General features: G+C 44.0%; 1 protein-coding gene across 1 annotated transcript in view; it reads right to left on the bottom strand.

Moving 5' to 3' along the window:
• grid2 (glutamate receptor, ionotropic, delta 2) overlaps nt 1–15,586 on the bottom strand; it is a 700,148-nt gene that overhangs the window by 229,886 nt on the left and 454,676 nt on the right. The window contains exons 9-10 of the mRNA XM_067984186.1: nt 14,391–14,552; nt 13,541–13,660 (exon numbers count right to left, since the gene is read on the bottom strand). Coding sequence (XP_067840287.1) covers nt 13,541–13,660; nt 14,391–14,552 — 282 coding nt within the window. The remainder of the gene's footprint in view (nt 1–13,540; nt 13,661–14,390; nt 14,553–15,586) is intronic.

Raw genomic sequence — 15,586 nt, 5'->3', positions numbered from 1 at the left:
TCCCCATAACCTTCTCTGTTCTAAGGAGAACAATCCCAGCTTCTCCAATCTCTCCACATAACTGAACTCCCTCATCCCTGGTATCATTCTAGTAAATCTCTTCTACACCCTCTCTAAAGTCTTGACATCTTTCCTAAAGTGTGGTGCCCAGAATTGAACACAATACTCCAGCCGAGGCCTAACCAGTGTTTTATAAAGGTTGAGCATAACTTCCTTGCTTTTGTACTCTATGCCTCGATTATTAAAGCCCAGGATCCAATATGCTTCTTAACAGCCTTCTCAACTTGTCCTGCCAGTTCAAAGATTTGTGTATGTGTACCCCCAGGTCTCTCTGTTCCTGCACTCCCCTTAAAATTATACCATTTAGTTTATATTGCCTCTCCTCATTCTTCCTACCAAAATGTATCACTTCACACTTCTCTGTGTTAAATTTCATCTGCCATGTGTCTGCCCATTTCACCAGTCTGTCTCTGTCCTCCTGAAGTCTGTTACTATCCTCCACACTGTTTACTACATTTCCGAATTTTGTGTCATCTGTACCTCAAGGGCTTATCTCTCTCCCCTTGTTTGAAGAGGTGTGACATTTGCAATCCTCCAGTCCTCCGGCACCATCCCCATATCTAAGGAGGATTGGAAGATTGTGGCCAGAGCCTCTGCAATTTCCACCCTTACTTCCCTCAGTAACCTAGGATGCATCCCATCTGGACCGGGTAACTTTTATACTTTGAGTACTGCCAATCTTTTAAGTACCTCCTCTTTATCTATTTTTATCCTATCCAATATCACTACTACCTCGTCCTTTACTGCTACAATGGCAGCATCCTCTTCTCTAGTGAAGACCGATGGGAAGTATTAATTTACTACCTCAGCAATGCCCTCTGCCTCCACAAAAAGATCTCCTTTTTTTGTCCCACCCTTCCTTTGACTACCCTTTTACTAATTATTTGTCTATCAAAGACTTTTGGGTTCCCTTTTATGTTAGCTGCTAGTCTAGTCTCATACTCTCTCATTCCCTTTTTATAGATCTCCTCTGTACTTTCTGTATTCAGCCTGGTTCTCTACTCTATTATGAACCTTACATTCGTCATAAGTCTCCTTTTTCTGTTTCGTTTTCATCTCAATATCTTTAGTCATCCAGGGAGCTCTAGTTTTGGATGCCCTTCCTTTCCCCTTTGTTGTTTTGAAGTATTGCTTTAAAAGAATTTTTAAAAAGTCTTGCATTTATAAAGCACCTTTCACGACCTCAGGACTTTCCAAATCACTTTACAGCCAATTTGCGCACAGCAAGGTCCCACAAACAGCAATGTGATAATGACCAGGTAATCTGTTTTAGCGATGTTGGTTGAGGGATAAATATCGGTCAGGACACTTGGCCGAACTCCCCTGCTCTTCTTCAAAACAGTGCCATTGGATGTTTTGCATCCACCTGAGAGGGCAAACAAGGCCTTGGTTTAACATCTCATCCAAAAGACGGCAACTGGGATGTTAACCTAAATTTTGTGCTCAAGTCTCTGGAGTGGGGCTTGAACCTACGACCTTCGGACTCAGGCGAGAGTGCTAACCAGTGAGCCAAGTCTGACACCTAACCACTTTCGCAGGCTTTTGTCCACTGTGAGCCAAACTGATGCATCACATTTCACAGCTGGGCTATCTTTGTGCAACAGAGACCAAATAATCATAAAAACCATCTTAAAAAAGCAAGAGGTTATCTCTAATTGAAACAGAAACACTAACAGCCGGTCAGAGAAATACTTCAGTCGTGAGTTATTTTAAAAATCTATATATTAAATATCATACATAATAACCTCAGGGCAAGGGATAGTGAAGTTAAGAAAACTGTTTTGATGGCACAAAGAAATATAAATAATACAATTTGACCTGTCAAGTGCAAAGTTTCTCATCAACAAAAAGTATTACTTTACCACAGTTTCAAAGGCCTGCTTACTCCGTACTTTGTCCATGGCCTAACTATTTGATCAGCCATGATTAGTTGCATTTGGATTGGAGACTGTCTGCCTCTAGCTGAGTTTCCACATCCGAGTTATTCCAAAATAAAAAAAAAACAGAAAATGCTGGAAGCCCTCCAGTTCTGACGAAAGGTCATCGACCTGAAACGTTAACTCCGTTTCTCTCTCCACAGACGCCGCCTGACCTGCTGAGTGTTTCCAGCATTTTTTGCCTTTATTTTGGATTTTCAGCATCTGCAGTGGAACTGGATATATTTAGAAAAACATCTCCCACTTCTGGCAACTAGGATGCATTTGTTCCATTCACTGAAGTGGCTCAGTGGGTAGCAATCTCACCTCCAAGAGCAGAAGGTTATGGGATTCGTAGCCCCACTCCAAAGACTTACGCACACAATTTAGCCTGACATTCCAATGTAGTACTGAGGGAATGCTGCACTGTTGGAGGTGCTGGCTTTCAGATGAGATGTTAAATTAAGGCCCCATTTACCCTCTCAAGTGAATGCAAAAGATCCCATGGCACTCTTTGAAGTAAGAGCAGAGGAGTTCTCCCTGGTAACCTGGTCAATATTTATCCCTCGCCCAACATCACTAAAACAGATTATCTGGTCATTGCTGTTTGTGGGACCTTGCTGTGTGCAAATTGGCTGCCGCACTTCCCAAATTGGCTGCACTTCGAAAGTACTTAATTGGCTGTAAAGTGCTTTGGGACATCCTGAGGTCATGAAAGGTGCTATATAAATGTAAATTTTTTTGGAGTGCTTTTTTCCATGTGTGCATCAAGATGAGAACTGAATGTGTAAGAGAATGGAATCCGTTTCCCATGTTGGTAACCCCAGTGCCACCACTGCCTGCTCAGTTATCCTTAGCCAGATGAAGAGTACAGTAATTTTGGCTGAAAACTGGCGGTGGAGGATCGGCCACCTGTTATGCATCTCTTCCACCCCACCTCATTACCCCGCACCCCCACCGATTTTCCTTAACATTGAAGTCAACAAACAGGTAAATCAGATGGGTTGTATAGCGAGTGGTCCAAAGCGAAAATTACCTCTCCTCCCCAATGAACTCATGACCTTCTCCTTTAGAGAGGAGAGCGCTAACAATTGCACTTTAAAGCCATTTCATCAGAGAGTCTCTGCAGGGAAAACATAGCACTTTCTTTGAAGCGTTCTCAACCCCATCCTGCAATTTTAAGAATATTGCCCGACATAAACTAGAGTTAATTTATTTATGTATAAACACACTTTACTGGCGAGATTCAGTGCTGCTGAGGGTGTTGTCGGAGTGGTGGACCCCCACTGCAAGGATTAAATATACATGGGTAGGCTCTAACCCAACATTGCCGATATAAAAAATGTAATGAACTCCAGAGCTCATCATTAACAGAAGCCGCACGACACTCAGGGATTGTGCGGCCTGTAACTGTCAAGCCTGCTTTTGATGTTCAATTTCTCAGTTTCTGCTTTAATGATTCCCAGCTTTTGTCTTGATCTTGCCACTCGCTCAGTGATGAGGCTCCCTGTAGTTAGATGTTGCTGCAGCTCCCCATTATCATTCCTGAAGAGATTGTTAATACAGTAATAGTAACATCTTTTTGTTTATCCATTATGGCCCATCCTGCTTTCCTTGGGACGATAATGAATACCTTGGGGCAAGTAATGAGTGTTAATGCTCTCCGAAATCACTATGTTCATCCATGTTTCGTATTGAAAGGGCACAGCGCTCAAAATACATTTATGACTGATTGTAGCCTTAAAAAAATACCAAACTTACAATTTTAAATGTGGTTTAAAGCACATCCTCCCATTTATAAATATACAAACTTAGATTCAGAAATCTATGTACCATAAAGGTTTGGAGGAGGATGCAGTGGGCCGGAACTTGCTGGGAAAATAATGGCGTGTGAACGATGCACGCTGTCATTAATGTGAAAATCGGCAGCAAGGTCAGGGGATGAAGAGATAAGCCGTGAGTTGGGAATCTCCAGAACTTGCTGGTTGATTAATGCCACCTCACCGTTTGCTTCGTACAAACAGCATCTTGCCCTTAGCAACCAACCCCCCCCCCGCCGACCCCCCACCACCCCCGCCCCGTTATTTTTAAGAACTTGCTGAAATTGGACATTAATTGGCCATTAAACTCGCCAGAGTCCAGTAATTAACAGCGTAAGTACCCAGACTGATTCCTGGGATGGCAGGACTGACGTATGAGGAGAGATTGGGTCGACTAGGCCGATATTCACTAGAATTTAGAAGAATGAGAGGTGATCTCATCGAAACATATAAAAGGGATCAAGGGATATGGGGAAAAAAATCGGGAACAGGGTACTGAGTTAGACGATCAGCCATGATCATTTTGAATGGCGGAGCAGGCCCGAAGGGCCGAATGGCCTACTCTTGCTCCTATTTTCTATGTTTCTATGTTTTAATGATTTAATAATTGTGAATGATTGCCAATCAACCTCTCTGGCTCAAAAAGTGAACAATTTAAACTGCGGATTCTCATTCCTTCAGATAGTGAATTGTTGGAGAATTTTAAAATGTCAAATTTTAAATTTTTATTCTTACTTTCCCTTTTGTCTCTTTTTTCTCTCTCTCTTAATCCAATCGCATTCAGCCTCCTTCTCAGTCCTTCCTCTGTTTATTCTCAATCCTTTAATCTCATTGGTTAAGGAGTTAATTGGTTAATACACTGTTGGTCCCGTCGTCCACCCAGGTCCCAGATGTCCTCGCAACAGTCCCACTCCAGAGACTTGAGCACAAAATCTAGGCTGACATTCCAGTGCACTACTGAGGGAATGCTGCACTGTTGGAGGTGCCATCTTTCAGATGAGACGTTAAACCCAGGCCCCGTCTGCTTTCTCAGGTGGATGTTAAAGATTCCATGGCACTGTTAGAAGAAGAGCAGGGGAGTTCTCCCCAGTGTCTGGGCCAATATTTATCCCTCAGCCAACATTACTAAAATAGATTATCTGGTCATTATCGCAGTGGTGTTTGTGGGACCTTACTGTGCGCAAAGTGGCTGCCACGTTTTCTACATTGCAACAGTGACTACGCTTCAAAAGTACTTCATTGACTGTAAAGCGCTTTGGGACATCCTGAGGTCGTGAAAGGAGCTGTATCAATGCAAGTCTTTCTTTTTCTTTATTGCTCTTACACACATTTCTCATTGTGGTTTCAGTTTCTCCCTATATCTCTTGCTCTTTTTCTCAACTTTTCAGCGTCTCTCCGTTCATCTTTTTGAACGTGACCCAATCCCATTGCGTGATTCTCTCACATGCTCCATTACTGAATAGTGCGGGCTGGTGTTCTAAACGCTATGATGAAAGTGGGCCAGACCCTGGGAGGGAGTGTGTCAGATGTTGGGCTCGGAAATACTCAAGGGGTCTTGGAAACCTGGGGCTGTGGTGTTTTGGGAGAGCTTGGAGAAGGACGCACCCTGGGCTGTCCGAGCATTGAGAGGAGATTGGCATCACGTGGGGGAAAGGCTTGGGATGTGAGGTCCGGGAGCAAGGTGGGGGGGAGGAGACAGTGGGTGCATTCTTGGATCTAGGAGCACTTTGGGTGGCTGGAGTATGGCAGCACTGAGAGCGGGTACTGGGATGCACCAGTTCTGAGAGGTTTGGAGTCTGGCAGCAAAGACCCAGGAGAGCGGGGCGGGGTCCCAAAGTGGGCCATCAATCATTGTCAAAGGCTGGCATTGCCCAGTGTCCTTCCAGTGTTTTGTGTAGGTTGATATTTAGAGGTGGCCCAGTGAGAGGAGCCTCCAGAGCCAAGAATCATAGCAAATCCATTATGTTAAAAAAGGAAAGAATGAACTTGCAATTATATAGCACCTTTCACAGTTAAGCACTTTACAGCCAACGAAGCACTTTTTGAAGAGGAGTCACTGTTGTAATGTAGAAAACGCAGCAGCCAATTTGCGCAGTTAAACTGTTTTTTAGTGCTGTTGGTTGAGGGATAAATATTGGCCTGGACACCGGGGAAAATTCCACTGCTCTACTTCGAAATAGTGCCGTGGGGTCTTTTACGTCCGCTTGAGAGGGGAAACACGTCTTGATTGAACATCTCATCTAATAGATGGCAGCTCTGACAGTGCAACTCTCCCACGGTACTGCACTGAAGTGTCAGCCTGGATTATTTGCTCAAGTCTTCCGACTCAGGGGTCAGAATGGTCCCACTGAGCCAAGGTTGACACCTTAGAGCAGAGAATGCTTTTGGGTTTCAGGTGCGTACTGAAGCGAACTACATTATCTTCTGCTCAATCAGCAAACCTAACACTTTTATTCTTGAGCAACGGAGGAAGCTGTGATTTTTTTTGTTGTTGTTTGTTTTGTTTGCAAATCCTTCTGCTTTGCTCCACCCAGCATCAGACACGCTGGACACAGGGTCCACGGCCCTGGTCAATAACGCATTCGGGAAAGATTTAGCGAAAAGGTCGTAGGGCAAACGCAGGCCTTCTAGGGTTGCCAACCCTCCAGGATTGTCCTGGAGTCCCAAGGAATTAAAGATCAATCTCCTGGACACTGCTCTGAGCAAAACCCTGGGAGAAAAATCAAAGGAGCATTGAAAAAAAATTGCGTTTTTTTCATTTCATTTTCGTTGAAGATTTTTGTCTATAATTATAAAAATATCGGAGAAGAGAGAAAAGGCTGCTTGATTGGGCGGGTTGGGTTGGAGGCGGGAGATCATCCGATGATCAGGAAAACGTCCAACCAGAATGGGCAACTCTAAGTCCCTCCCATGCATGAAAATAGTGTTTCATTGAATAAGTCACCAACTGAATCAAAGATGGGAATACTGAAGAATACTCTGAATGGAAGGATACTGATTAGTACCACACTTATTAGGGCAGATGCTACAAATTTGAATGGACAAGGAATCCTGTAAGCAGTAGGCAGTCCCAGTGCGTGAAGCTCCATTTCGAGAGCACAAAATTTGCCCTATTGTGTATTTGACAAAGCATTACCTATCTCTGTGACCTCCTCCAGCCTCACAACCCCCGAGATCTCTGCGCCCCTCCAATTCTGGCCTCTTGCGCATCCCCAATTTCCTTCGCCCCACCATTGGCGGCCGTGCCTTCAGCCATCTGCACCCTAAGTTCTGGAATTGCCTCCCTGAACCTCTTCGCCTCATTACCTTCCTTTAAGACGCTCCTTAAAACATACCTCTTTGACCAAGCTTTTGGTCACCTGTCCTAATATCTGCTTATGTGGCTCGGTGTCAAATTTTGCCTGATAAAGCTGCTGTGAGGCGTCTTGGGTCGTATTACTATGTATAAATGCAGTTTGTTGTCGTACCTATTGCTTGGATTGGCTGAAGGTCATTTGTGTCTTAAGAATACGAAGCCACGGGTCGGGAATTTCCTCCGAGTACGGTCACGGTCTACCGCACTTATGGCAAAGTTACGGCGGTGGAGCGGGAGCAGCTCCAAGGAAATTCACGGCCATGATGGTGCCATCAGTGGTTGTGATTTGCCCAGTATTCAGTATCCTTGTTGAGCTCTGAGTGTCTGTAACTCTCACTGCAGTGCACTCCTTGTGAGATCTTATACAAATCATTGGTAAGGCCACGGTTGGAATACTGGATCGGCCGAGAAATTCGATCGCGCTTGAATTGGGCCGGTAGAAAGACCATGCTAAATTGGTCCGCTGGCCTGATTTGTTTCCTACCGGCGAGCTATGGGCGCCAGTCGTGGACCCAGAGGGATCTCACTGAACCTGGGAAGAACAAAGATCGGCCGGGTCGGCAACATTCGGGAAGTGGGGTTGGGGGGGGGGGGGGGGGGTTGGGGGTTGGGCGGGGGGAGAGCGAGACAATCAGGAGGTGGGTTGGGGGTTCTGCAAACGATGCCCGGCAGCGACTCGTGAATATGATGTGGAGCTGGGAGGGGCACTCCTGGCTCTACAATAAGGTAGGCAAAATCTTTCCAGAAGCAGCCTCCAGCGGTCCCTTTAAGGACGGCTGGTTTGGCTGCCGAGCGACTGGGAATACTGACCTCAACGGGTGGACGATTGTGACTCATGGCTCCATGGGAACGGTTTCTTTGAAGAACTTTTTTTTAAACATACCTCCGTGGGGGCCGCTGAAGAATCGGCAACAAAATTTTTGTTGGCCCCCCAATTTACATATTTAATGGACCTCATGCCTGTTTTAGGCATTCACTGGGGACACCTAAATAAAGAACCCCACAGATTTCACAGTGCGACCGATTCCTGCACGGATTGGGCGCAGACGGTCCCACTGCGACATTGGAATGCCCAAAAAAACGGGCGCAGTGCAAACCAATCTCTACCCCTACCGCCTTATTGTTGCTGACAATTCTTGTAGTTAACGTCATTACCCGAATACTCAAACACGTTCACATCAAATTTCTTTCTCTGACATTTTATTAGAGACGCAGGGGGTGAAATTCAACTTTTGGTGCAGTTGGTAGCAGAGAGCCGTTAAACGCCCCGCCCAAATTTTCTTTCCATTGACATCAGTCAGGCAGCCAATCCGCTGCCACCCGTTTTGTACCAAATTCAATTTCGCCCCCATTAACCCCGTTGAAATCAATGTGTTGGCTCCTCTGTCAAAATAACGCAAAATAGTTTTACAAACTGGATAGCCAGGTGGTGAGGATAGAATACTAGAGCCTGGTCTTCAGTTGCTTCCAAGCCTTTATTCACAAAGCTCCACATAACACCACACCACACCCTAGATAAGCTCCCTTATTTATAAATGGATACAAGAGATGTTCCTATTTGATACGCACCACCTGTAAACAATTAACACTAATTGATATAAATCACACTTAATAAATAACGCTTTTGCGTTTACATCAATCCCCACGGTTTGTGATTTTTTAAAATTCAGTTCTGGAGATTCCTCATCTCCTGCTCTATCTCTGGTCATACAGCTGCTTGATTTGCATCACTGATGCTGATGTATCCAATCCTCACTTAATACAGCCACGGAACACAGAAATTCTCAGGCCTGAGTTATACGTTACTCATTAATTCCCTTCACTCTTCAACCTAACAAAGACATTTCTCTTTTCCATAGAAAGGGAAACCTCAGTGCTTGTATTGGGCTCGTAATTCAATACCTCTCACAGCAGCAATAGGATTGATGCAGCCATAAGTATAAATCCGCACATATTGTAGTCAGTTTGAATCGTCCTGATTCAAAGTGAATGTGATCTCCAAGGGGCCCTGTGGTAAATGAGGCTTTAGTTGCCTGTACCACATAACTCCTGGATTTATTCAAAGCACAGATGAAAGATGCATCTTGCTGTTTTGAAGGAGATTTGTGACACGAAATCACCAGTTGGTCTGTTTCTATGAACTGGGTGTTGACAAACATGATTTAGAATGACGAATAATTTTAAAAGCGCAGTGTTCATCAAGTGTTATACAATCCAGTATCTGCATGGATGTGCTCCTTCCCTTTACAGCAATGATTCCCTCCCTGCCCTGCCTGTCATCTGCATCAGAAATGAAATGATGGCAATCCAGAGAACTCTCATGGAAATTCAACCACGTAATCTTTGAGGGCTGGAACTTGCAGCATTTTGCTGCGTTTTTGACACAAATATGTTGAAAATCTAGTTGTAGTGCCAGAAAAGTGCCATACCAGCAGTGAAAGAGAGAGAAATATTTCATTCTAAGCCACAGAGCGCAACTTGTAACTTTCAGCACCTGAAGAAACAAAAGAACGAACTTGCATTTCTATAGCGCCTTTTGCAACTTCAAGATGTACCGTCGTGCTTTACAGTCATTGAGGTACTTTTGAAATGTAGTCACTGTTGTAATGTGGGAAATGCGGCAGCTAATTTGCACGCAGCAAGGTCCCACAAACAACAATGAAATAAATGACCAGAATATCTGTTTTAGTGATGTTGGTTGAGGGATAAATATTGGCCAGGACACCAGGGAGAAATCCCCAACTCTTCTTCGAAATAGTGCCATGGGGTCTTTTACGTCCACTTGGGAGGGCAGACGGGGCTTTGGTTCAACGACCTTCTGACTTAGAGGTGGGAGTGCCACCCAGTGAGTCAAAGCTGATCTATACCACAGCCAGGAAATGGTGATCTGATAAAGGCTTCCCCAGTGAATGAGCAGTGAATGAAAGCATACATCATAGAAAAGTACTTTTTGATTCATAAAATTCCTTTATTCTTCAAATTGCTGTCTTTATTCGGTGTGTGACCGTATGTGTACTGTGCAGAGATCTGGGCACCACACCTTAGAAAGGATATAATGGCTTTGGATGGAGTGCAGCACAGATTCAGCAGAATGCTACCAGGGCTCCAAGGGTTAAATTATGAATAAACTGGGCTTGTATTCCCTGGACGATAGAAGGTTGAGGGGTGATTTGATTGAGGTGGATTTTGAAAGGAACTGATAGGGTCGATGGAGAGAAACTTTTTCCGCTGGTGGGGGGAGTCTAGGACAAGGGGACATGACCTTAAAATCAGAGCCAGGCCATTCAGGAGAGAAGTTAGGAAACACTTCTTCACTCAAAGAGTGGTAGAAGTGCAGAACTCCCTCCCACAAAAAGCAGTTGATGCTGGCTCAATTAATAATTTTAAATCTGAGATCGATGGATATTTACTAGCCAAGGGCAATAGAATTACATAGAATGTACAGTGCAGAAATAGGTCATTCTGCCCAACTGGTTCTATGCCGGTGTAATAAGGAATATGGAACCAAGGTGGGTGGATGGAGTGAGGATACAGATCAGCCATGATATCATTGAATGGCAGAACAGGCTTGAGGGGCTGAATGGCCTACCCCTGTTCCTATGTCCTATGTATAAAGTGGGCCACTGGAGTTATCATCGTTTGGTCACAGAATATGGGAATTAAATTGGTGACATACAGAGAATTTTAACCCATTCAGGTTCTATCCAGTCCCTAGTTCTTGCTTCCTAATACCAATGCTACTGGTAGCGTACGGGGATATCAAAAATTTCAAAACAAGAACAAACTCATCTGCCTTAAATTTACCAAAGCGATTGAGGGGATTGGATTATGTAAATTGGACATGTCCTTGCTGGAAAAGAAAAGGTTGAGAAGTGATGTGATTAATGTTTTTAGGATTCTAAAATGGACTAGATAATGTAGACCATGACAAGCTATTTCACCTTATCCAGGACAGTAAAACCAGAGGACACGGCCTGTGATTGAAGGGGGGATAAATTCAAAACTAACCTGCAGAAACAATATTTCAGTGCGCGAGTGGTCAATCTGAAACTCGCTCCCTCGGGGGACGGTGGAAGCTGTTAGTATTGATTCATTCATATGCAAATTAGATACGTTTCTTTCAGAAAATGACATTTTGGGATACAGTACATGAGTAATTTGAGACATGAGATGGTAAGCGTAGCAGACTTGGGAGGAACAGGTTACTTTGGACCGATGGTTCCCAAAGCTCTCCACCGCTGGGGGGTTTTCCCCGCCTTAGGTCTGGGTCTGTTGTAGACTAATTGACAGAGATTGATTGCTATGATTAGTCCATTATCGTTGTACCATGGTAGAAGGCGAACTAGATGGACCTTGATCTTTTTTCGTCCAGCAATTCCTATGTTCCCATATTGGTTGTAAATGTGACGTGCCCTCACTCATCTGACATGTGTGCCTGAAATTTCCAAGGAGGTCTCTGGCAGAAGTCCGGCAGAACGTCCAGAGAAATGGCGGCTTCCTCAGGGTTCCCGCCTCACGTTATGGCTGGAGATCCCCATGGAAATTCTCCCCCTTGTGCTCAAAAGCCGGGGGAAAGTTCAGCCCAAACGGCTTGACTTCTCCAACTCTGAGCAACCATTGACTGTACAACTTGAGCATAGAAGGTGTAAAAGGCTTAGGACATTTGTATGCTGTGCCACAGGACTCTGCTGAGTGCCATCTATTTGGTCCACACAGGTCAGAGATACTGAAGATTTGATTTAGATCTGGGGAACGATCCATCACTTGAACAGCGTTGTCACAATCTTCCCCAACACATACTAAACTAGAAGGTTTGGAATGAAGCCAGTCATAATGGTCATTAAGAACTGAACAGGCTAAACCAGGTAGGATTGCATTATCATTTAGCAACACTTCAAGTTCGCTGAAAAATGGAGTAATGTTACTGCTTAATGTAGCATACTATAACAGCCTGGAGAACGCTTCCAAAGTGTTTAAAAAAAAAACTTGCAGTTATATGGTGCCTTTCACGACCTCAGGACGTTCCAAAGTGCTTTACGCCAATTAAGAACATTTGAAGTGTGGTCACTGTTGTAATGTGGCAGACAATTTGCGCACAGCAAGGTCCCACAAACAGCAATGTGATAATGACCAGATAATCCGTTTTAATGAGGTCCTTTCCAGCTTTGACACCAGGTCAATCTGATGGGATAAAATGTCTCCCGTCTACATATTAGTTGTAAGGAGCATACAGGAAATTCATGCGGGCAGACTCAAGCCAATTGCTAAAAAGTATGACCCCCCCCCCCCCGCCCCCCCAAGTATAAAACTGCTGATAATTTGGTTTGAAATTGGCAATCTAGCTCAGGGAAGCAGCGAAAATGCTAAGTGTGTGGTGGAAGTGGAAAAAATGTCACTGCTGTTGCGATCTTCTGAGGTTGTGCCAGAGTACTTTACTCTCCTTCTGACTGAGCTACACCGAACCTGCATGATGCTGAGACGGCAGGTCTAATTTGGGAAAGTGGCCTTGATTTTGAAATGCTTATCATGGTGTTCAAATCCCTCCATGGCCTCGCCCCTCCCTATCTCTGTAACCTCCTCCAGCCCCACAACTCTCCGAGATCCCTGCATTCCTCCAATTCTGGCCTCTTGTGCATCCCCAATTTTCACCATTGGTGACTGTGGCTTCAGCTGCCTAGGCCCTAAGCTCTGGAATTCCCTCCCTAAACTTCTCCACCTCTCTCTCCCCCTTTAAGTCGCTCCTTAAAACCTACCTCTTTGACCAAGCTTTTGGTCACCTGTCCTAATATCTCTTTATGTGTCTCTGTGTCAAATTTTGTCTGATAACGCTCTTTTTAAAAATTCGTTCTTGGGATGTGGGCGTCGCTGGCAAGGTCAGCATTTATTGCCCATCCCTAATTGCCCTTGAGAAGGTGGTGGTGAGCCGCCTTCTTGAACCGCTGCAGTCCTTGTGGTGAAGGTTCTCCCACAATGCTGCTAGGTCGGGAGTTCCAGGATTTTGACTCAGCGACGATGAAGGAACGGCGATATATTTCCAAGTCAGCGCAGTGTGTGACTTGGAGGGGAACGTGCGGGTGGTGTTGTTCCCATGTGCCTGCTGCCCTTTTCCTTTTAGGTGGTAGAGGTTGCGGGTTTGGGAGGTGCTGTCGAATTGGCAATCACCTTGAGAATCTTGTGAATCGCCTTGAGATGTTTTACTACATTAAAGGCGCTATATAAATGCAAGTTGTTGTTGTTATTACCAGCACTTATATCCCTCAACAAAGTAAGGACAAAAATTCACCAAAATCTAAACAAAAGAAAATCACACACACAAACATCTTTTGACATTGAGATCAAAATTAAACAATGTTCAAACATGGCACTTTCCCTAATAACAGCTCACTTACTTTTCGGATCCCTCTCCCCAAGTCCTCTTCGTAGTTCGTACCCAGAATTTCAAATTGCACGTTGGGATTTCCACCATGTTCTTTAAATTGCAGAAACCCAGTCATCCCATTTACTCCACCCTGGGAAAAAATACATTTTCAAATAAATCACGTGTCCAAGAATTGCATATGCTGATGATACATCATTTGATCAAATCTACACATAACAGAACTGAATGAAAACATGAAATCTTCTATTAATGCTATGGCTTGTGTCTGGGTGTGTGTAGCTTGTGTCTGCATGTGTTGTGTGTTTATGTCTGGGTGTGTTGTGTGTTTGTGTCTGGGTGTGTGTAGCTTGTGTCTGGGTGTGTTGTGTGTTTGTGTGTAATATGTTGAATACACTAGTGGAATATATGCAATCTTTGTTCACAGAAGGGGCAGGCTGCCCTTAATGAAATATTCTGACATTTTTTTTAAGTCAAGATTTGAAGGAGACTTTTGTCCACAAGTTTAAACCAATTCACATTTCAACTAATTGTAACAGACTAGATGATGAAGGTTAGGTGAACTAGGGAGGGAGGAGGCTCGTGTGGAGCATCAACACCGGCATGGCCCAGTTGGGCCGAATGGCCTGTTTCTGTGCTGTAAATTCCATGTAATTACGTTGCCACTTTGCAACAAAACATTGTTACTTTACGATCACTTGGGCTTTAAACAGACCTGTGTTTCTACTCATGATAAAATATATTATGGAGCACAAATAAATGAGGTGTGCCACTGTGGGGATATTCTTTGTAATCAATATCTTGCATAGAACCTCACAAAAAGCCACAAATACACGACTTGTTTCTGCAGCATCTGACAATACCTTCTTGATGGTGTCTAACATCGAGCGTCCACCTTGCCAAGGCTTTGAGTTCTTCCTGATGCACGTCAAGCTGGCCATGCTGTGCCATTTCCGATCCTCCAGCTTCTTATGAAAGGCATGTGCCAGAAGCACCACGGTGTCATAGATGTAAAGATTGGTAATCTGTGCAGGTCACAAGTCTCTCAGTGTTAATGCTTTTTTTTAACGATTCAAAGGCAATCTCTCATGATACAGTCAAATAATTAAAAAGACAAGTCGAGATAACGATCTTGGACAATGATTCTGTATCAGTGGCAGGAGCGTTCCGAAGTCATTTCTGCAGTGTGCGAAATCAATAACACTGTTGGCTAACCGGGCTTCACATTGTGTATGAATAGGAGAAGGAATTTAATGGAAAAGCAGCAGATACCAAACCATACTCGGAGCAAGGACTCCAGGAAGCTGAATAAACTCAGCACAAACAGCAACACAATTGCAAACGGGTTATAAAGGTCACACCCACATATATCCATCTGAACCCAGCCTACGGTCCACATCTTTCAATGTTGGTCTATTTCAAGTCAAATAATGAGAATGGATTTGTCAGGAGAGGGGAAGGGGCAGCAATTCAACCACTCTTAAAATTGTGGGGAGGATAAAAAATCACTGATCATTTTCAACAGTGTCACTCTGTGAGAAATACCAGAGAGTCCACCCCTCTCTTTATCCAAACTCTGGACTAATAAGATTGCTGAGAAAATAAACTTTCAATACATTTGGATCTGGCTTTCGAATGAGAAAGAAGCATCATTCATTTTATTAAGATAACTAATCTACTTGATTCCTGCTCATGTACCAATATAAAGCTACTCCTCCCATTATTGATGAAGACTATAGTGGAGAGATGCTGAATTAGCTGATCATTTCATCCAGCTCAGGTAAATCGTTATTATCCATAAAATGCCCACTTGAAGCAGGAAGTAGCGGTTTGCTTAGAACATAAGAACATAAGAAATAGGAACAGGAGTAGGCTAATCGGCCCCTCGAGCCTGCTCCGCCATTCAATAAGATCATGGCTGATCTGATCCTAACCTCAAATCTAAATTCATGTCCAATTTCTTGCCCGCTCCCCGTAACCCCTAATTCCCTTTACTTCTAGGAAACTGTCTATTTCTGTTTTAAATTTATTTAATGATGCAGCTTCCACAGCTTTCTGG

This window comes from Heptranchias perlo, chromosome 1, assembly GCF_035084215.1.
Source record: "Heptranchias perlo isolate sHepPer1 chromosome 1, sHepPer1.hap1, whole genome shotgun sequence".
Lineage (NCBI taxonomy): Eukaryota > Metazoa > Chordata > Chondrichthyes > Hexanchiformes > Hexanchidae > Heptranchias > Heptranchias perlo.
Note: the sequence above shows the minus strand (reverse complement) of the source record. Positions and strands in the feature narration are given on the sequence as shown.